This window comes from Pogona vitticeps, chromosome 11, assembly GCF_051106095.1.
Source record: "Pogona vitticeps strain Pit_001003342236 chromosome 11, PviZW2.1, whole genome shotgun sequence".
In the NCBI taxonomy this organism is placed as follows: domain Eukaryota; kingdom Metazoa; phylum Chordata; class Lepidosauria; order Squamata; family Agamidae; genus Pogona; species Pogona vitticeps.
Window position 1 is genome coordinate 1,314,548 of NC_135793.1, and position 20,319 is coordinate 1,334,866.

At 46.6% G+C, this 20,319-nt stretch overlaps 1 protein-coding gene across 3 annotated transcripts; it reads right to left on the bottom strand.

Moving 5' to 3' along the window:
* Positions 1–5,941: 5,941 nt before the first annotated feature.
* On the bottom strand, positions 5,942–19,680 carry VSIG4 (V-set and immunoglobulin domain containing 4). Of its 3 annotated transcripts, XM_020784413.3 has the most exons (9): positions 19,459–19,680; positions 15,865–16,227; positions 14,343–14,624; positions 13,978–14,043; positions 13,530–13,595; positions 11,678–11,734; positions 8,241–8,354; positions 7,674–7,695; positions 5,942–6,710 (listed from the first exon to the last, which is right to left on the bottom strand). In XM_020784413.3, exons 1-9 carry the CDS (start codon positions 19,514–19,516, stop codon positions 6,512–6,514), a joined length of 1,227 nt encoding a protein of 408 aa, XP_020640072.3. In that variant the 5' UTR covers positions 19,517–19,680; the 3' UTR covers positions 5,942–6,511. The 3 variants fall into 3 exon arrangements, with proteins under 3 accessions (XP_020640072.3, XP_078236798.1, XP_078236797.1); XM_078380672.1 differs by lacking the exon at positions 13,978–14,043 and having other exon boundaries at positions 5,948–6,710; XM_078380671.1 differs by lacking the exon at positions 13,978–14,043 and having other exon boundaries at positions 5,948–6,710; positions 13,530–13,610.
* Between the last annotated feature and the right edge of the window lie 639 nt (positions 19,681–20,319).

A 20,319-nucleotide genomic window follows, 5' to 3' on the forward strand; every position in this document is an offset into this window, starting at 1 on the left:
AGTGTCCTAGGGCCCTGTTTTGAGTGTCCACTGGCCCATCTGGGCCAGCGGGCCAAAGTCTTCATTCCCCCACTCGTCTTTCCCCCCCCCACCCCTTAAGCACAGATTCAACGGATGGCATCTCACAGCCTTTAGCTTATGTTCTATCGTAAAGGCACCAGCAAGAAGGAGACTGGCTGGACATGGAAATCAATGGACAGCTAGGCTTTGTGCGCTGGCTGTCCGGGAAGCTTTGGCCACACGGAGCAGCTGCCAAGAAGTTGCTGAGCTGCTGTGTGGCCGCAGCGTTTCTCAACTCCGGCGTGTTGTCACTTCACATCCAGATATTTCCTGCCATCTAACCTCAAGCTTTATCTTCCCCATTTTCAGCTTCCTCTTGAAAAGCGGAGCGGCCTCCCTTCAAAACAAGCCACCCTTCCTTTGGGGAAGACCTCCGCCCGCTCTTCAGCTCCGCTCGACAGGAGGTCCTTCCTTGATGCAGGTGGAGCGGCTTCGTCTGCTTCGGAGACAGGTAGCGTATAGGCTCCTGTCGCGTCCTCTCCGGGTCTCGGCTGGCCACTCTTTCCGCGGGGCGTCCATGGGGAGATGAGGGCTTGGAGAACGAGCTTCTGAGGTGAGACACAGATGGTCTTCTTCTGTTCCTTTTGCCCCGCTTGATCGCTTGTTTCTTTTCTGTTGATGAGACAGTATAGAAACCTACCGACCTGTTTGGTGGAGGTGAAAATGGAATGAGTCTCTATACGCTCAGAACCATTTTCAGTGAATCAAGGATGAAGACAACCCACGCCTTAATTCAAGGAAGGGACAATAATTTTAAAGAGAGGTTTCCAGGAGCTCCTTCTACTTTTGAGCAGGACCTTCTGTGCAAAATAGATTTGCTCTGGGTAACAGCCGGGTGGTAGACGTTTCACCAGTAGCTCACGGACGGCTAGGGGCAGCGTGTCTCCCCACGGCTGGGGGTTTAACACCACCGGCTCCTCCTGACAAATGCATAGCAAGAGAAGCTAACTTCTGCTCTCTCTTTTTTTAAAGGCCCCTCTTTCACCCTACAAACCTAATCTCAGTCTTCAAACTTCTGAAGTTTCTGGAAAAAAAGGAACCGCCATGTTTCTAGCAAATAAACCAACAAAACGAAGACATTTTTTTTTGTTTCGGTTTGCGCCAACTGCAGTTGGACCTATTGGTGTTCTGTCTCCCAGACAGCTGTCTATCACGGGTATCCATAGCCAAACATATTTGTTTGTTTGTTTATTTGTTTTCTGCCCCCCCCCCCATTAGTGCAATACATTTTCCTAAAATTCTAATTCTAAAATTAAAACACCCGTTTGCAAATAAAAAGGAGTTTAATTTTCCTGGTTTTTCAAATCGTCCACCCAACCTTCTCCCTAGTCCACTTTAACTTGCATATTGGCTTGGTTTATAGTGGGCGCCCAGCTGGCACTCTCTCTTCTTCTTCCTAGAATTTAGCCTGAAATATAGGATTGCCTCTTTTTTACCTGTTCCGTTTGAATGACTTAAAGTAGCCATGGGCGCCCTTGTTTCAATTAACCTGTATCTTCTCACTTCCTACTTGATTTGTGGGTCTTAGCAGCAGAAACGAAAGTCAAAATGTTTTTGTGTGTGTGTTTCTAGTATCTCAGAGGGAAGAGCAACAAAATTCAGAGCACTTTATGATAGAAATCATCCAAAAGATTTTTTTATTAAAAAATTAGTGTACTAGTGTACTACTAATAATGTGCTGTCAAGTCAGTTCTGACTCATGACAACCCTTTTCCAGGGTTTTCTAGGTAGAGAATACGTTGAAGTGATTTGCCCTTCCCTTCTTCTTAGGTTTAAAACTCTTCTCTCCGGGACACTCTTAACACTGGGATTTAATCTGCCTTTGAGAAGTTTTAACTTCTCTTTTAATGTGATCCTGGTTCACGTGGAGCTGAAAGGATAGTCAGAAGCGGTAAAGGGTGCTGATGGTAGCCGTTGTCAAAGCAGCAGTCCTGTTGGGCTGTTTTGTGCCACAAAATCAAAAATAAAACAAAACTGAAATATTGTGACACTTCCCAGGCCAAGAGTTTTAGGGAAGATTCAGCTGGCTCTGGAATAAACCCGCTAGACTTAAAGGCACCATCGTAGGGCCCATAGCTTTGGCTTGTACAGTATTCGCTTTGTGATAGAAGAAGATAAAAGTTGAGGAAAGAAAAGTAGAGAACCACTTTGTAGCCAACCTGGAAGTTTTCAGGTCCAAAGCGAGCATTCTGGGATTATAGAGTCCTTTAGGTCTCTGGCTATGGAGCCAGAATTTGAGAGTTCGATTCCCCTCCGTGCTTCCTGGGAGAAGAGCCAGCCTGTGTAGCCTTGGGCAAGCTGCACAGAAGGAGGGAATGGTAAACCACTTTTGAGTACTCTCTACCTATAAACCCTGGAAGGGGTTGCCATAAATCAGAATCAAGTTGACGGCACACAATTAAATTAAGTACCAGAATACTCAGAGATCCTCTCAGCTAGGAGTAAACTCTGGAAAACTCTGCAAGAATTGACTAAACAGCAGACAGAGCTGTGAATGGGTTACCTGAAGGATACACATTGCATTTTCACACACATTTGAAGGTTCAAAGGTCAGGATCTGGCGGATCTAAGGGCCAAACTAGAAGTTAAGAATAACCTTCCAGAACTACGACTAGTAAAAGAATATTTATACACCTCCACGAGAACCATGTTAATGTCCATGTAAGGTTTGCATGACTTGTTGAGACTAATTGCCTCTAATTGATGGGGCACAAACGCCTCCGACCCTCACCAATTAGCTGCAGCAAATAGTGCAAACCTAATACAAATAGCAGATGTATCCCCCTCCCCAATAAGCTGTAGGAAACAGAAATGCAAGGATTCTAGGGAGCTTTTATGTCGTGCCAGGAAAAAGGCAGCACAAGCCAACGGTCTCCACAAGTTGCTTCTTAGAACTTCTTGTCCTAAAAGATGACGGATTCGCCTGTGCCTCATTGAGATTCCTGTCTTCTTTCTTTCTTTCTTTCTTTCTTTTCTTTTTTCTTTTTTCTTTTTGGATCTAGGAATTTGCCTCGCCACATGTATCACCAGCCACATTCGAGGAGAGCCGGCCGCAGCGCTGCCCTCCGTGTATTTGACGAGCTGATTTGACACTCCGTGTGGCAGGGTGTCAGTTTGTCAAATATACAAAGGGCGGCGTTTGCACAGCAGCGCCCAGCGCCTGCCAAGAGGGAGATGCAGCCGGACTGCAGGCCCCCCGCCACCGCCGCCTTCTGCGGGAGATGCCGAGGACCCTGGAGGAGGCAAGGAGCTCAGGAAACAGCAACATCTCATGTTTTGTCCCGTAGCAACCAGGTACTTGTAGGATTACAACACCCAGCATCCACAAACCAGTAGCCCCCCCTCCCTCAACAAATTACCAGTTCTATCCTCAACCACTATTGACTGAGATCCTGAGCTTGAAGACCTGGTTATTTTATCAAAGTGATCGCCTGTCAACCTGTCCAAATAACAATGACTAGGGACGTGGTGGCACTGTGGGCTAAACCGCAGAAGCCTGTGCTGCAGGGTCAGAAGACCAGCAGTTGTAAGTTCGAATCCATGCGACGGAGTGAGCTCCCGTCGCTTGTCCCAGCTCCCGCCAACCTAGCGGTTCGAAAGGATGCAAATGCAAGTAGATCAATAGGGACCACCTCGGTGGGAAGGTAACAGCGTTCCATGTCTAAATCACACTGGCCATGTGACCACGGAAAGATTGTCTTCGGACAAACGCTGGCTCTATGGCTTGGAAACGGGGATGAGCACCGCCCCCTAGAGTCAAACACGACTGGACAAAAATTGTCAAGGGGAACCTTTACCTTTACCTAGGTGCCCATAATTCTGACTTATGGCAACCCTTCCCAGGCTTTTCTCTCGGTACTGGGAACTCAGAAGTGTTTTCCCCTTCCCTTCCTCTAGGGGCGCTCTCAGATCCCTGTGCCGCTGGCCCAAGGCCACCCTGGCTGGCTCTTTTCCTGGGAGGCCCAGTGGAGGGAATCGAACTCCCAACTTCTGGTTCCACAGCCAGAGACCTAAACCACTGAGTGATCTGGCCAGCTCACATGGGAGGCAAGGAAATAAAACCCTTTTTGGGTGCCCAGGTCATGGCAGCTCCTTGAGCCGGGGGTGGGGTTGCAGGGTACGGATGATCCTCCTTACAACACCACACCTTAAAAGGGACCCTGGCCAGCTGGACTCAGATGCTTCTCCAAGATGGGCGTGCTTTCCTCCTGGTATATCATGTCCGTGTCAACCATCTTACCCAATAAACAGCTTTTAATGCCTCTGTGGCTTTTTGTCTTCATCAGCGCTCCATGGACGAGTCCCTGCTGGGGTTCTGACGGGTCCAAAGCCACCAGTTACCCTCAGCCCCTCCTTGTGGACCTCCACCCCACAATCCTATGCCCGATTATGTGTGTCAGAAAGGGCAGGTTAAGGAGGAAGAGAAAGTAGCAGCAGCAGCAGGGGAGATGTCTCTGTCTCCTTTCATGGCGGAAAGTTCAGTTCATCACAGAACTGTATGGATGGGGCACACAAAGCTCATCTAGTCTGATCCCAACACGCCCCCAGCCAATGCCACACTAAAGCAAATCTCGGCTCAGGCATCCCTGCCCCTCTGTGACCCTCGCTGTTCCACCCTAGTGAGGGCCCCATGGCAGACCGCCCGCCAAAGCAACAACGCATTTGTGTCTCTCTCTGTGTGTGAGAGAGACAGACCCAGGTTTTTAGCTGGGTTTTACCTGGATTCCCTTCATGCTTATTTCCACACATCGGTTGGGCCAGAAGAAGCTCCAGACAACTCCCAACCCATCCTTAACCCCCACAACATCACACATACCACTCCCTGGTACCATGTTTTACCCCTGAAATACTCAAGGAATCGGGGTGCAGGTGACCTGGCAAACTTTGGAAATCCTGGCGGTTGTAGAAAGAATCCACAATATGAATCAGGTGAATCAGGCCCCAGTGTGGGAATGCTGCAACGTTACAAAGATACTTAAGAGTTAGGTGAAATATGTGGCAATAAACCCTCCATCACAGCAAGATTTCTGCCCCAATCTAGAGTCCAATTTGCGCTAGATATGAGCAAAGATAGGTTTTTCATACTAATGCCCACAGTGGACCCCTCTTTTTTCTCTCTAAACCTTCAGAGAAATAAGGGACAACAGAAGCAATTGCATAGATGACATCTCAATAGATGACTTGGTCTTCCATACAACTAATCAAGTCATCCATGCTGCAAAATAAGGGGTGAAGAAAAATATTTTAAAAGCATGCGTCTGGCTAAAATGTTTATTGTGCATGTAAAAGTTGAAATTGTTAATGTCAGACAGAAGGGGGAGTATTAGCACAAGAAATTTGAGCAATAGTAGAATATTAAACTTTTTTTTTTTTTTTTTGCTAATGAAGGTAGTATTAAAATACTTCTAGTCATTCCCTATTTAAAGTGCAGCTCATAATACCAACAGTAAAAACAAGCAAGCAGCAACAATAGAGGGACCGATACTAGGCAAGCCACGGTGATAATCAGTATCTCCGACAACACACATTGTAATATTCAGAACTGACATTATAGATGGTTTGACATTAGAAGAGCAGGTTCTGCCAATGCTGAAAGCATCTGAATGCACAACACACTCCTTTCTCACCTCGTCAAGATTGCTAATTAGTTTGCTTTGTCTTGGGATTAATCTGATGTAGACACAGGGATTACTTTGGAGTTTCGCAGAAAGGAAGCACTTCTTCAGTCATGCCTCTCCAACACTCACTGATGTTGGTTGCTATCAGGGGCTTTCTATAAACATCAGTTGTGTGAAATGGGCACCTCAAGAACAGTTTTGTGAGTGATTAGGGGGGCTGACAGGGGTCACTGAATCACAGTTCCCTTTCTGTCCCCCTCCACCAAGGCCTCATCCTGTTCCCATTAGAATCACAGAATCGTGGATTCAGAAGGTGCCGAGAAGGCCATCCACCCTCCTGCTCAAGGCAGGAATCCAAACCTGCCAGGATTAAGGACCCCCTGGCTGCTTTCACACATGTTGTAGTACAAGCGTTGTGACTTTCTCCACCCATCAGTCAAAATATCAAAACGGCATGGAAAGAAGCTCTCACGAAGCAGCCAGCCTCGCCCTGTCGATGCATGATGTCCCGGTTGATTTCATCAGCCCTCCTGGCACCCTTTCCCCGTGCCAGGCTTCACTGTGTAATGTCCGTCTCTGTGTGTTGCACAATAAATACAGAAAGAAGATCTAGGTTTCTAGTCCTTAGGACAGCAAAGAGAGGCTGACAGGTGCATGGGGAAAGTCTTGTTAGACTTCAAAAGCCAGGGAGGAGCAGTAAGATGAAAAGGTGGTGGGGGTCTCCTGCCTTTCCAGAAAGAGACGGGAGAAGAGGAATTCTTCCCCCCCCCCCATGGGAAATATTAGAAGTTCAGCTATGGCAGCTCTGCTCCAAATGGGGCCATGCCACGTCCTCATTTGACCCCTCCCACTTCATACTCCGATTCCATCTTGTTCACAAGGAACTCGTATTCATTATCGGCCTTCATGACCACGTAATCGCTGTCCTTGGCTGGCTCCACGGTGTAGTTGTTATGAACTCTGGGGGCGGGCTGCTCGTAGAGACCTTCTTCACACTGGCCCCTGGTGGAGACTTCCATGGGGTTGTTATTGCTGAAACAGAGAGCAAATCATCACAAAAATCGAGAGGGGAAGGGTGGCTTTCGTTTACTCTTGAAACAACCTGGAGGTTTTCTTTATTCCTTTCTTCCATGGATTTACACCTTGCTTTTCTCCTGGCATGAAGCTGGGGACAGTGCCATTCAAAGAGCAATGGGTTACAAAGGCTAAAATGAAATTAAGCTGATTGTTGCATTCAAATGGAAAACAGTTAAAGTGGTATTAAGGGGTCAAAGACTTAGCAAAGCATGGTTTTCTAGAGGTCAAAGGAGGAGGAGTTTTGCACTTCCGCCTTCTGCACTTTGCTCTTTTGCAGTGCCTTGCATGTCCCGTCTCAAAGATATGTGAACACCCAGAGCACATCATGTCTTTTCTGCTCTGGACTTCCTCTTTTTTAAAAAAAAGTGCAAAGGATAGCATGGTGTCATTTGTTTTCCACTGCACAAATTAACCTCATCCAACTTGTCCTCTCTGAATAGAGAACAACTCTCCCAACAAGGGGGCAACCTGTTTACAGCATCCCCCATTGGCAAATTTGGATTATTTAGAAGGACTGAAGCTCATTTGCCTTCCCTCTGCCAGAAAATTATCAAAGGGCTGACTCCATATCTAGAAGCACCTCATCCTTTCAAGATTGTCTATTTGTTCCAAACCAAGGCTCCGTCCTCATCGGGCAAACAAGCTCAGTTTGGTTTCGTGACGGATCACTTGGAAGAGAACATGGCTTGGCTTGCAGATGTGATGGCTCAGGCACATAGCACTGAACAATTTGCGTGCTCAGAGGGATAACCTTGTAAGAGGAGGAAATACGTGTTTGCCTTCCCATGTGATCTGACTCTAAGCGACATCAGGTATTTTATTGGTGGCTCAATGAGTCCCCTTTCATCCTTCAGAGCTATTTGTAGGCAGAAACATTCATGCATGGCAGGATTTCTCCAGCAGGAGATGAGCACTTACTATGCCACTTCATAGGTGTGATCTGAAAAAGAAAGAACATTGCTTTATGAGACCATTTCCTCCCAGAAGGGCCAGCACTGGGCTGGTGCAGCTCTGGATGGAACCTCTCCTAAGCATTCACAAACTGCAACATTTCATTGAGCATGATATCTATCTATCTATCTATCTATCTATCTATCTATCTATCTATCTATCTATCTATCTATCTATCTATCTATCTATCTATCCATCTATCTATCTATCCATCTATCCATCCATCCATCCATCCATCCATCCATCCATCCATCCATCCATCCATCCATCCATCCATCCATCCATCCATCCATCCATCCATCCATCCATCCATCCATCCATCCATCCATCCATCCATCCATCCATCCATCCATCCATCCATCCATCCATCTATCTATCTATCTATCTATCTATCTATCTATCTATCTATCTATCTACAGTGCATTCAAATAAAATCAATAATGTAGGAACATGCAACACAACATTAAACCAGCACTGTGGGGAGAGGGAGGGGGGAAAGCTCCTTTGGCTTTCTTTAAACAACATCCAACTCACCGCCCTTGGTCCTCCTTCTGTGGAAAACAACAGATAAGACCACAAGGAGCAGAGCCACAGAGAGCACAGCGATCACAATGATGATGTAAAGAGGGAGGCCGGCCTCCCGAGAAGCTGAAACAACACAGTTTTCGGTTTGTTTGTGTTTTTTTAAGAGTTACACTTTTGTTTGATTTTTTAATCTATAAAGAGGGATGGATGGGGTATTCATCAGTGGCGGCTGGTGACTCCAATTGCAGGGGAGCTGGGAATCCACTCCACGTTTTAGCCTATACTTCACAGGAGCTGTCCAAAGTGCTGAACTCATTCCCCTGCATAGGTTCAGCAACTTGGATCACTCCAGCGAAGAGCAAATTAAAGCCCTCCGAAACTTCAGCCACCTGCTATTGCTGGCATGAATCCAGTGCTGATAGCCGGATTGGGTTTGAAATGGACACTGCTTGGCACGCCTCTATGGTGGGATGCCCAACAAAAGTAGTATACATTGCTTTAAAAACAAGCAAACAAAAACCAAAACCTACCATTTCCAAAGAACACAGGAACGGGTGTAGCAAACAGAGTGAGTTTTAAGAAAGCAAAAACAAGCCCTCTGCCCCCCCTTACAATTCTGGGAATTATAGCACGGATTCTGGGTGCTGTCGTTCAAAACACAAATGGGGAAATCACATTTTTAATGCTTCGTTAAAAGAGAAAGCAGTAGAGTAGGAAAACCTAAACTGACACCAAAGAAAGATGTTCTTCTCATTCTAGGGGACTGGAATGCTAAAGTAGGGAGCCAAGAGATAAAAGGAACAACAGGGAAGTTTGGCCTTGGAGTTCAGAACGAAGCAGGACAAAGGCTAATAGAGTTTTGTCAAGAGAATAAGCTGGTCATCACAAACACTCTTTTCCAACAACACAAGAGGCGACTTTATACATGGAAATCACCAGATGGGCAATATCGAAATCAGATTGATTATATTCTCTGCAGCCAAAGATGGAGAAGCTCTATACAGTCAGCAAAAACAAGACCTGGAGCTGACTGCGGCTCTGATCATCAGCTTCTCATAGCAAAATTCAAGCTTAGACTGAAGAGAGTAGGAAAAACCACTGGGCCACTCAGGTATAATCTAAACCAAATCCCTTATGAATACACAGTGGAAGTAAAGAACAGATTTAAGGAACTAGATTTGGTGGACAGAGTGCCTGAAGAACTTTGGATAGAGGCTCGTAACATTGTCCAGGAGGCAGCAACGAAAACCATCCCAAAGAAAAGGAAATGCAAGAAAGCAAAGTGGCTGTCCAACGAGGCCTTAGAAATAGCAGAGAGGAGAAGGGAAGCAAAATGCAAGGGAGATATGGAAAGTTACAGAAACTTGAATTCAGACTTCCAAAGAATAGCAAGGAGAGACAAGAGGGCCTTCTTAAATAAACAATGCAAAGAAATAGAGGAAGATAACAGAAAAGGAAAGACCAGAGATCTGTTCAGGAAAATTGGAGATATTAGAGGAACATTTTGCGCAAAGATGAACATGATAAAAGACAAAAATGGGAGGGACCTAACAGAAGCAGAAGACGTCAAGAAGAGGTGGCAAGAATACACAGAGGAATTATATCAGAAATATTTGGATATCCCGGACAACCCAGACAATGTAGTTGCTGACCTTGAGCCAGACATCCTGGAGAGCGAAGTCAAGTGGGCCTTAGAAAGCCTGGCTAACAACAAGGCCAGTGGAGGTGATGGCATTCCAATTGAACTATTTAAAATCTTGAAAGATGATGCTGTTAAGGTGCTACATTCAATATGCCAGCAAGTTTGGAAAACTCAACAGTGGCCAGAGGATTGGAAAAGATCAGTCTACATCCCAATCCCAAAGAAAGGCAGTGCCAAAGAATGCTCCAACTACCGTACAATTGCACTCATTTCGCACGCTAGCAAGGTTATGCTCAAAATCCTCCAAGGTAGGCTTCAGCAGTATGTGGACCGAGAACTCCCAGAAGTACAAGCTGGATTCCGAAGAGGCAGAGGAACTCGAGACCAAATTGCTAACTTGCGCTGGATTATGGAGAAAGCCAGAGAGTTCCAGAAAAATATCTACTTCTGCTTCATTGACTATGCGAAAGCCTTTGACTGTGTGGACCACAGCAAACTATGGCAAGTTCTTAAAGAAATGGGAGTGCCTGACCACTTTATCTGTCTCCTGAGAAACCTATATGTGGGACAGGAAGCAACAGTCAGAACTGGTCATGGAACAACTGAGTGGTTCAAAATTGGGAAAGGAGTACGGCAAGGCTGTATACTGTCCCCCAGCTTATTTAACTTGTATGCAGAATACATCATGCGGAAGGCTGGACTGGAAGAAGCCCAAGCCGGAATTAAGATTGCCGGAAGAAATATCAACAACCTCCGATATGCAGATGATACCACTCTGATGGCAGAAAGTGAGGAGGAATTGAAGAACCTTGTAATGAGAGTGAAAGAGGAGAGTGCAAAAAACGGTCTGAAACTCAACATCAAAAAAACTAAGATCATGGCCACTGGTCCCATCACCTCCTGGGAAATAGAAGGGGAAGATATGGAGGCAGTGTCAAATTTTATTTTCCTGGGCTCCATGATCACTGCAGATGGAGACAGCAGCCCCGAAATTAAAAGACGCCTTCTTCTTGGGAGGAAAGCGATGACAAATCTTGACAGCATCTTGAAAAGCAGAGACATCACCTTGCCAACAAAAGTCCGAATAGTCAAAGCTATGGTTTTTCCTGTCGTGATGTATGGAAGTGAGAGCTGGACCATAAAGAAAGCAGATCGCCGAAGAATTGATGCCTTTGAATTGTGGTGCTGGAGGAGGCTCTTGAGAATCCCCTGGACTGCAAGGAGAACAAACCTATCAGTTCTAAAGGAAATCAACCCTGAGTGCTCACTGGAAGGACAGATCCTGAAGCTGAGGCTCCAGTACTTTGGCCATCTCATGAGAAGAAAAGAGTCCTTGGAAAAAACCCTGATGTTAGGAAGGTGTGACGGCAAGAGGAGAAGGGGACGACCGAGGATGAGATGGCTGGACAGTGTCTGCGAAGCAACCAACATGAACCTGACACAACTCCGGGAGGCAGTAGAAGACAGGAGGGCCTGGCGTGCTCTGGTCCATGGGGTCACGAAGAGTCGGACACGACTAAACGACTAAACACACACAGGAAAACCTATGGGCCATCCCCTCTCTACCCCCTCCCCAGCCATCCTCCAATAGTCTCTCTTCTTTTTAACTTATCGGAAGTACTTTAAAAAGATAGATACGAGATGCATTTGAAGGTGGGCCTCTCTCCTGCAGTCTGTGCTGGAGCCATTCATTGGTCCGGCCTGTCCCCTTGCCTTCCAACCCTCTACATGGGCAGAGGATCCACTTGGTTACACAGCCCCGCTTCCCACTCTGGTGCTCAGCCTCTCATTTTGCTGAATTTACCGTTCCTTCTCAAAGTGTTTTGATGGTCTTCAGTGGTTGACGAAGCAGCTCCTGGATCTGAAAAAAAAAATCAAGCCAACGGTCCCGATTTAGCAGAAAGAAAAGGAAGCCAGTTTCCACCTGAGACACAAAGGCAGACCTGGTCCCATCTTCCTACCTATAAACAAAGGTTAGGACCTCTTCGTCTGCCCGGGGTGCATCTGCACAGCTGAGGCTGGATCCAAAGTCCACCCAGAGACCGTCAGAGGAGGGGACCGTCAAGGACAGTCCCTCGCACCCAACTCCTTGGCTGCAAGGGACAGGATCATGGCCACACTGGTGGATGCTGGCTGGCACCCTATTCATCCTTCCTTGTTCCTTAATACTCATTTTATAGTCCAGGAACACTTGACTGGACATGCCTAGGGTGACAGCTATTTGTGTTCTTATTTTGACTTTAAAACTAGAGTATCCTTTTGTACAGCAAAGGTAAAGGTAAAGGTTCCCCTTGACATTTTTAGTTCAGTCGTGTCTGACTCTAGGGGGCGGTGCTCAACCCGTTTTGAAGCCATAAAGCCAGCACTTGTCCGAAGACAGTTTTCCCTTGTCACATGGCCAGCGTGACTAAGGAATGGTGTTTTAGCTTCCCACCGAGGTGGTACCTATTTATCTACTTGCATTTGCATGCTTTCAAACTGCTAGGCTGGCGAGGAGCTGGGACAAAGTGACGGGAGCTCACTCCGTTGTGTGGATTCAATCTTACGACTGCTGGTCTTCTGACCCTGCAGCACAGAGGCTTCTGTGGTTTAGCCTGCAGCACCACCATGCTTAAAAAAAGGTTCCTTGGAAGGAAACAGCTCTGTAACCACAGCTGGGGTCATGACACTTCCAAGTAAGAAACGGCACCTGCACAGAATTTGTTATCATCTTTCATTCTTTCTATTTTTATTTTATTTTCCATTCAGGTTTACAAACTGTTCATTTCGCTGTTGCTTGACTCCTGTGCTTCGGAGCTATCCTATGGAAGAGAGGGGAGGCTGGAGTTTTAATTGTCTCTTTCGGGGAGTCCTCCTGATTCCCCAGCCAGAGAAAGGAATATTCTTGGTACCTCATAACAGAAGCAATACTCTTCGCCATCTCGAGGTGGGGCCCAAGATGCTTCAAAAAGGAAGCGAAATTCTGTGCGTGCAAAGGCTGCATTGAACCCTTGCCAAACCTCTTCCCTTTGAGGGTTCTTTCTGTCCAGGCATGAGTGGCCAGAGGTGGGACATGCACTCAAACCAAGTGGCTTCGCGCTATTTCACCACCGAATGCCAACAGGCACAGTCGCACGCTTCCTGCAAATTTCAGCACCCTGGACCAAGACTCTGTTTCTTCTGCCTAGATTCCTCACTGCCTCATATTAAGACCCAATTTTTCAAAAGACCTCCGGTTGATGAATGTGGGATAGTGTGCTTCTGTACCCACAATTCAAAAAGCCAGGGAATGGCACAATATTATGCCCGCATTGCCAGCAGGAAAGAAAGGATGCTAAGCTTTACATACCAAAGAGCAGCCTGAATGAAGAATCGCATACATTCTTCCACAATAGACTGATATGGCCTTCTATGAGGTGTTGCCTTACCCAGGGCTCGGTTAGCAAACCCTAAAAGCCTTAGCCAAAGCACTGGTCTAACTTGACACAGGAACATTGCATGGCGGTTCCTCACCCTTTTCTGTGCTGGCCCATCATGGGATGAGAGGGCCAGCTGTTGCTTGGACTTTAAATTTCTGTTCTCTAGTATCTCCTCTAGCAACAAACACATAAGAGGACAGGTGCCAACAGACGGCAGAAATGGATGAAGTCTCGTTTGGAAATAAAAAGAAACCTTACCTATCCCAATGGTAGTGCTTCGTTTGAACTCGGTGCTCGGCCAATGAGTCGATAATGGTGGAGAATCTACAAGAGAAAGAACCATCTGGGATGTTTCAGCTCTCTCTGACTACTCAAACCCCTGCCCAGAATTATAAAATAGAAGGCTCTGGAGGGAAAGGATCAGAAACCGGAGTTCGTCACAGCTGGCCTTTATCTCAATAATGCAGTGGTTCCCTACCTTGATTTCCCAGATGTTTCCAGACTGCAGCTCCCAGAAAACCTGGCCAGCGCAGCGATGGCTGAAGGCTTCTCGGAGTTCAAGTCCAAGAAGGAGAACCAAAGCAGAGAACCACTGCAATAAATGGTTAATTCCAGAACAATTCCAATAAAAAACCAGCAGCTACCCATTTCAATATATCTCTGAGTGCAAACTCTGGACTCTACGGAACTACTAGCGATGCCTCACCCTTCGGCGTGCTGGTGCTTGTCTCAAACCCGGCGCTCGGCCAATGAGTCGATAATGGCGGAGAATCTACAAGAGAAAGAACCATCCCCGACATTTCAGCTCTTTCTGACTATTCAAACCCCTGCTAAGCATTAGAGCTTAGAGGTTATCTCATAAATGCTGCTTTTAACTTTCAGGTTTAAATGGCTTTTAATTCCTTTTTAACTTCACTTAAAAACCATAGTATGTACTTATTTTTAAAAAATAACAAAAGATATTTATACATTGCCATTTTCAAGCTGTCGTTTCACATTTTGTGAGTTGCCCTGGATTCCCTACGGGGTTAAAGGTGGCTTAGAAAATAAATAATCATCTTCTGCCCTTACCTTCATCTACCCTTAGCTCCACAACATCGCTCTGCTCCTTTCGTGTTCCAACCTTGTTTTCCACCTCACAGTAGTATCTTCCTGCATCGGAGGCTTGCAGTGGGTCAAAGGTCAGAACGGCCCCGGTCCCGATGCTTTCCGGATGGTCTCCTGGCACCTCTTTGTACCACCGATATATGATGGGTGGAGAGCCATTGGCTGAGCATTCCAGGCTGGTTCTTGTCCCCCTGGCCAGGGTGGATCCCTTATAACTGGACTGGACGACTGGCTTGCTCACTGGAACTGGAGGGCAAAAGAGGAGCTCCGATCCATCAAAGGGCTGAACACAGACATGTCCAAACTGACACAAGATGGGGTTGGAAAGCAAGGGAAGGGACGTGAACAAAGGCAGGACCGGCCAGGAAGCTGTCGGGATCAACAAGCCCTTAACCTTTTTTTCCTTGTAAAGAAAAGCAAAGGCTCAAGGGAGCAGATCTGAGGAATCTTAGAACGGCCAAGTTGGAAGGGACCACATGGATCATGGAGTCCCATCCCTATTAAGGAGGCACCCTGGGGGTATCGAACTCCCAACCGCTGGCTCCACAGCCAGAGACCTAAATCCCTCAGCTATCCAGATGTTTGGGCAACACCTAAACCTTGTGGGAATCACTCTGGTTTTCTGGCTGACCTATCAGGAGGACCAGTGCGAGAGTCAGAAGGGAGAAATTATGGTTTCATTGTGTGCAAGGTGGATTTCCAGGTTGGGCAACCATCTCCTGTTCCTCGCTGATGTCCGTGTTCACGTGCTAGCTCATCTGTTGTGTTTGTTTCCCCATCCTTGCTTGCCACATCTCTGTGACATGACAAAGACTTGTCCTTTGGTCTGAGGCGGCCTTGAAAGCTCCAGGCACAGCTGTGCTGCCTCCCACCCAACCCCAAACATCCCTTTCCACTGACTTTTTGGGATGAAGCACTGCACCCCTGCTCATCCCATTCATGACAAAAAGCTCAAAGACATTCTCCCATGCCACCCAACACCACATCCTCAGTCAAAACAACACTGGTGGGCACACTAGACAGCTTTCCTCTCTCTTTCTTGTTGCCATTCACTTTTATGTGGACAGCCAGTGAGTGGCTCCAGTTTCTGAGAATCCCGTCTGGTTCTTTGTTTCCACTTTATAGGAATGCTGGATCTCTTTGGGGAAGATAAGGCCCTGAACCTGTTTCAAGGTTCAACATCCTTGGAAAAGTCCTGTAGAGTGCAGATTAAAACCCAGACTGGATTCCCAGCACTGCTGGAACTGGAGTCAGACTCTGCATATTTCTGGTTATGATTTACTTCTTTGTCACTTTCATTGAGTTTATGCACTTAAAATTATGTTCCTCGTGTTGTGAATCTTGAAGCAAACTACAACATCTCTAAATAAATCCTACAGAAATTATTCAAGACTGAACACACGCATACAACCATTCTTGAAAATTCAGAGCCCGCGAGCCCAGTCCACAGACCACTGTTCAGTTCTCATGGACCAACAGTACTTACCTTTCACCACCTGGAGCCTGGTGGTCTTCTCTTTGGTTATCCTACTCTTGTTTCGGGCCTCCCAGGTGACCTCACAGGCGTAAGATCCGCTGTCGGTCATGGTCAGTTCCTTGATTTGGAGGGAGACATCTCCTGGGCGCTGCTGGGTCAGGCTGAGTCTGCCCCTGAAAGCCGTGGTGAAGGTCTGACCTCCAGAGTTCAGCTCCTGATCAAAGATGGTCCTAAAGCCACGATCCTGCTGAGACGCTTTCCAGACGACTTTCACCTGTTTGAACTCCGCTGATGGTTCGTACACACACCGCAAAGTGACAGCGGCTTTCCAGGTGCCATTGACCACGTGGTCACCAGTGAGCTCAAGGATGGCTGCGGGGAGAGGCAGCAGCAGCAACACAATCAGAAGGAAGCAACAGCGTTCAAAAAGTACTTCAATAGAATTGTAGCTCAGAGACCTATTCCATAGGTAGCTGGGGCTGACATTATGTTCCACAGAGGCAGGACTGTTAGAACCAAGGTGAGTAACCATCATCATCATCATCATCATCATCATCATCATCATCATCATCATCATCATCATCATCATCATCATCATCATCATGTACCATCACACCAATTTAGACTTAGGGCAACCCTTTTCAGGGTCTTCTGGATACAGAATACTCAGAAGTGTATTACCCTTCGCTTCCTCTAGGGGCACTGTGGGGCGGGGTGCAGCTGGCCCAAGGCTGCCCAGGCTGGCTCTTCTTCCAGTGGGGGATTCGAACTCCCAACCTCTGGCTCCACAGCCAGAGACCAAAACCACTGAGCTATCCAAGGGAAGCAAACTGCAAAAACAACCTGCTGTTGTTACATGTTGTCAAGTCACTTTCAGTTTACGACAACCTTAATAGGGTTTTGGGGGAATATGTGATGTTCCAAGGAGGGGTTTCACGGCTGCCACTCCCCGGATGTTTCTATGGCCAAGTAGGGATTTGAACCCAGATCTCTTCAGTCCCAGTCCATCGCTCTATCCACTCCACTCCACCAGCTTTGTAAACCAGTGTGGTGGTTTTATTCATGACCGCCTGTTTATCTCACCCAAATGACAACAACAGCATGGCCGGCTCTTATGATCACCCCCCCTTTCCCACCCAGCCATGCGCTCTCTCTCTCTCGCTCTCTCTCTCTCAGGGCACCACATCCCACCCCGACAAAGTCACAACCCAAACCTGGAAGAACAAAAAAGAAGATTTGCACCACACCGAGAGTCCAAAAAGCCATTTTAAAAAAACCGCCACCAGGGCAGCCAATGCTTTTATGAGGACAAACCCAAATTCTCGCAACATGTGCAAATTTGACACCTGGAATGTAAGCTTGCCTTCCAACTGCCAGCCTGTGGGTTTTGGTTCCATTCACCAGATGGTGATTTTGGAGCCATAGCGCGAACAATAAATTCTGGAGATTCAGGAATCATAGTGCAAGAAAGGGAACCATTTCAAGCTCAGGTGATTTGGGTAGAGATAAATATATGCTGAGGATGGAGAGCAGGGGGCAAATTTATGTTGATATTCATGCAACTGGAGCCTCGGTGTCTCTAATCCTGAAGCGTGCCCAGAAGCCACTTTATTCCCCCATTTTAAAGAAATGTGCTGTGATCTGTCATGGTGGATCAACTCAAGAAGATCAGGGTTCCCCAGCCCCTCTGGCTGGTGGCAAGCGGCCCCTCATAACAGCTCAAGCTTCAGGGGGCCCCAAAACGGAGGTCTGCCACTGGTGACGGTGGGTGCTCTTGGCACCGTTCAAACCTTCTCCCTTTAGACATGACAGTGAGGCAACCTTTCTTTCCATCGTGTGGGTGTGTTACAAGAGAGGGGAGCAGGGTGACCTCACCCCCCCTTGATGACTCGTCCCCTGGCTGTGCCACCCAAACCCACAAAGGCACGGAAACGACGTCATCCCGGCCTCGGTTTCCCCTGCAGCCTCTCTTGGGGAAAGAAAGGGGAAACACACACACACGGGGTTGCCGGTTTCTCCACCCTGAGGATTTGCCGCCACTATATCCTCAGCTGGGTGCCCCTTTGCCACCCACTTTTGCAGCGTGACTCCCCCTCAGCCCCGGGGGATGGGGCTGCAAATTCAGGAGACCGCAAAGTGGGGGATGCTCACAACACCTCTCACCCTCCAGTTCTGTGGGAATGATAGATAACGGCCCTGGGCCCTTTCGCGGAGAAATGCGGGGGTAAAAATATTTGAAATAAATAAACCACAGCACATCATGTGTCTGCCCAGATTATTTTGTCAAGTAGACCTGTTTTGCTTAATCTTGGATCTAAAAATCACCTCCAGCCTGGATGGTGCAGAAGAAATTGATTTGGCGGAGGGGGCTCTTTCTACGGAAGAAGCCCTCCCCTGCCCTGCCCTGGGACGCTCTGGGGTTTTAAGTGGGTGTTTGCCATGTTTTAAACAGGAGAGTCAGAGTTTATTTCTTTTTATGACGTTCCTTGTTTCCAGAAAAAAAAATGGGTGAAATCTACCACCCGATGAGCCCCTACGAGGGTTTCCAACTTCTCTCCTGTACATCTTAAGAAAGCATGCAGGCAACGTTGGTCTAACATTAAGTTGCACCCTTGCTGTTTTTGTGTAACATCACACTAAGCAACAGACATAGAAGCTTGCACCAAAGTTCGTGTGCTTTTCAAAAAGATGTAATAGAGACGTAACAATAACTGAGTGAACAGCTAGAACCAGGTTGAGTATCAGAGCCGATGCCCACATCTCTGGGAGCTTAAAAATGTCATACTAAAAGGTCTCCATCAGAGACCTTCAGGCTGTTTAAGATACCATATTTTTGATCTTAACAGGGGTGTTTCTCACCTAATAACAAAATCCTAGAGCTCCTATTATATCCATGGGAATTGGCATATAGATAAAGAAAGCCACCACACTGTTGCCAGTCCCAACTAGGGTAGAGCCACGGACTTGATCAGATTTATGTGTGGCTGTACCATTCTGCAATCGATGGAATGTGTCTGCTCTTAGCTGGGACTAGAAACAGCCAAAATAATTGCTCCGAAGTCACAAATTCACTTTCCAAGCTTTTCACCCTCATCACTTCAGGAGATGCACTCCACCTTCTGACCTAAAACAGCTTTGTTCAAACTTAAATTTTAAAAACTTACTTAAATCTATTATCTACTTAACTTGGGACACATTTAGAGCGAATTACCTGTTTTAACTTTTTTTAAACTCTATCTAATCAACCCTAATTTGTATTTTGTATGTGTGTGTGTTATCAAGCCAATTCTGATTTATGGTGACCCTTTTCCAGAGTTTTTTAGGTTGAAAGTACACAGAAGTGATTTCCCCTTCCCTTCTTCTGGGGGTGCCCTGGGACTCTGCAGCCTGCCCAAGTCCACACGGGCTGGCTCTATATTTAGGAATCTAACTCCCAACTTCTGGCTCTCCAGACACATGCCTAACTCACTGAGCTCTATTAACAACACCCAATCCATAATAGTTAAACAACAAAATGTTGCTTTCATTTCCTCTCTCTGGGGTTAAACAATATTCACAACCCATTTATTTGTACAGAATTAAGGGGAGAGGTTTTGGACTCACCTTTTCCAGAGATGGTTGTCACAAGAACCGAAAGCCACAGCCAGGAAAACTTTCCCATATTTATATAGTTCCACTTTAATGGGACTCTCTTCTGTCCTGTGAGCAGGAGTGAAATAAAGACAACTTCCTTTTCTTGGCTCACTTTGTTATCCTTTCTTTTTTCCTTCCTTCCTTTTTTCCCCCTTCTTCTTCTTTTTAAGTATCTTGCAATGGGCTGAGCATCTCGAAAAAAATTGGAGTGAGCAGATGAGCAGAAGGCGAGCAAGACCTTTTCCTCTATCCATATTTGAAATTTTGTACATATAGAGTGTTCAAATAATGAAGAGGGCAGCAAAGATGCAACCCTGAAACTCTTCCTTGTGCTAAAGAAAATGAGGCTGGAACAGCAGTTTACTAAAAGTCGCTTGTGAAGCAGCCCGTTCTCCTACCGAGCAAAGCAAAATAACATGACCTCACAACAGTATCTCTTTGCTCACTGACTGACAGCTGAACATATAAACAACTGATAAAGGGAAAAACTCTTATTTCATGAAACGCTGAAATGCATTAGTATGACATTTGCGGACATAACAAATTGTTGGGCCCATGATCTAATAATTTGTTCTATAATTTACTCTGGCAGCATCTCACTCATTGTGCAGGTGAACAGACCCAGCCAGTCTAAACAAAAGCAACTCTCTGCCATGGGGGGGGGCAACTTGCCAGCTTTGTAACTAACAGGGGCCATACTTTGTCACCCAGGCAAAAACCAAAGAAATCCCATCAAAAATATTCTGACTGTTTCTAGAGGACTGGAATTCACTGACCTGGCAAAAAGGAATTGCTGATAGGTGATGGGAAAGGTAAGCACTGCTAAAGGGT

Excerpts from the sequence above, each read along its gene's own strand:
- VSIG4 (XM_020784413.3), bottom strand. The coding sequence starts at position 19,516 with ATGGGAAAGTTTTCCTGGCTGTGGCTTTCGGTTCTTGTGACAACCATC. Across the intron at positions 16,228-19,458 it reads GACAACCATCTCTGGAAAAG|CCATCCTTGAGCTCACTGGT; the intron begins GTGAGTCCAAAA and ends CTCTCCCCGCAG. Across the intron at positions 14,625-15,864 it reads CAGGCTCCAGGTGGTGAAAG|TTCCAGTGAGCAAGCCAGTC; the intron begins GTAAGTACTGTT and ends TTTGCCCTCCAG.